Source organism: Apaloderma vittatum, unplaced genomic scaffold (assembly GCF_000703405.1).
Source record: "Apaloderma vittatum isolate BGI_N311 unplaced genomic scaffold, ASM70340v1 scaffold29863, whole genome shotgun sequence".
NCBI classification, from domain to species: Eukaryota; Metazoa; Chordata; class Aves; order Trogoniformes; family Trogonidae; genus Apaloderma; species Apaloderma vittatum.
Genome location: NW_009706866.1, coordinates 388 through 1,886, shown reverse-complemented (window position 1 = coordinate 1,886; position 1,499 = coordinate 388). Strand labels below are relative to the sequence as shown.

Here is a 1,499-nt window from a genome sequence, read left to right as displayed (position 1 = left end):
GGAGAAGGTGAAAGTGAAGCGGTACGTGTCGGGGAAGCGGCCCGACTATGCGCCCATGGAGTCCTCGGAGGAGGAGGATGAGGAGTTCCAGTTCATCAAGAAGGCGAAGGAGCAGGAGGTGGAGCCCGAGGAGCAGGAGGAGGAGCTCGCCAACGACCCCCGGCTGCGGCGTCAGAACCGGATCGCTGAAGATGTGGAGGAGAGGTGAGTGCGGGGGTCAGCGAGGAGCAGTGCCCGCGTCCTGCTCCCCGGCAGGTTTGCGCTTGCAGGGGGCTGGGAAGGCTGGACCCGGCTCTGCTGCACTGCAGCAGGTCCAGTAACGCTGGGCAGGAGCTGAGAACGTTCTCCAGCAGCACGGGAGGGTCTTTGGCTGTCTTCCTGTGCCTGTCCTGCACTGTGCCTCAAGCAGCCCCTCCAGCCTGGAGCGCCTGTTTCCCAGGGCACAGCCCCGTGTCCGGGTGCAGTTACAGGAGTGCAGGTGAAAACAGGATCAGAAATAAAGATAGCTTGGTGTGCTGAGGCTCAGCGTAGTGGGAGGTGTGTGTCCTGTGAAGTGTGCTCTAGGCAGGGAGTAACTGAGTGCCGTTTTGCCTCCTAGCAAGGAGGAGCTGCTGCTGCTTTCTGTTCCAGGAGCAAGGAGGCTTCCTGCTGGGAGCTCCAGTCCTCCTCAGAGCAGGGACAGGGAGGAGCTGTTGGTGCCCAGCCCCTCCAGCATCCTGGGAAGGAACGTGTGGGCTCTGCCTGCGCGCAGCAGTGCCAGGGTTTACCACAGCTTCGCTAGGAACAATTCTTCGCTAGCTGACTGCTTGCAGCCTCTCTGCATTCCGAGTGCCATCATTTAATTGGGGTCTGTTGCAGGCTGGCAAGACATCGCAAAATTGTGGAGCCAGAAGTCGTTGGAGAAAGTGATTCAGAGGTGGAGGGGGAAGCTTGGCGCCTGGAGCGGGAGGACACCAGTGAAGAGGAAGAGGAAGAGATTGATGACGAGGTGCGTTTGCAGAGCCGAATAACGGGCCTAGGGCAGCCCCTGAGCAGCACAGACTGGCACGGCCTTTTGCATGGACATGGGGGCTGTCGGGCAGAGCTGGGCAAGTGTCACAGCTGGCCATGACTGTGCTCATGGGTTACATTCCCCTGCACAGGACGGGACGCTGGGAGAGGCCACCCTGTGTCCAGAGGGACAATAGTCTGGTGCACAGCGGTGCTGTCACGGCGCATTTTGGATGGAGGAGCAAGAGGGAAGCAGTGGCGGGGTTGAGTGCCTGACTCTTCGGTGTTTGTCTCCATTAGGAGATCGAGCGTCGTCGCGGGATGATGCGTCAGCGAGCGCAGGAGAGGAAGACTGAGGAGATGGAAGTGATGGAGTTGGAAGACGAGGGTCGATCCGGAGAAGAGTCCGAGTCAGAGTCCGAGTATGAGGAGTACACGGACAGCGAAGATGAAATGGAGCCGAGGCTCAAACCCGCCTTCCTCCGCCAGTGGGGGAACCATGCGGGCGG

The 1,499-nt window shown here is 60.2% G+C and overlaps 1 protein-coding gene across 1 annotated transcript; it reads left to right on the top strand.

The window, feature by feature from the left end:
• Positions 1-6: 6 nt before the first annotated feature.
• MFAP1 (microfibrillar-associated protein 1) lies at positions 7-1,478 on the top strand (the record flags this gene model as incomplete). Its single annotated transcript, XM_009865965.1, has 3 exons — positions 7-204; positions 859-988; positions 1,291-1,478. Coding segments are annotated over exons 1-3 (467 nt in total), but the record flags the coding sequence as incomplete, so codon positions are not given.
• Between the last annotated feature and the right edge of the window lie 21 nt (positions 1,479-1,499).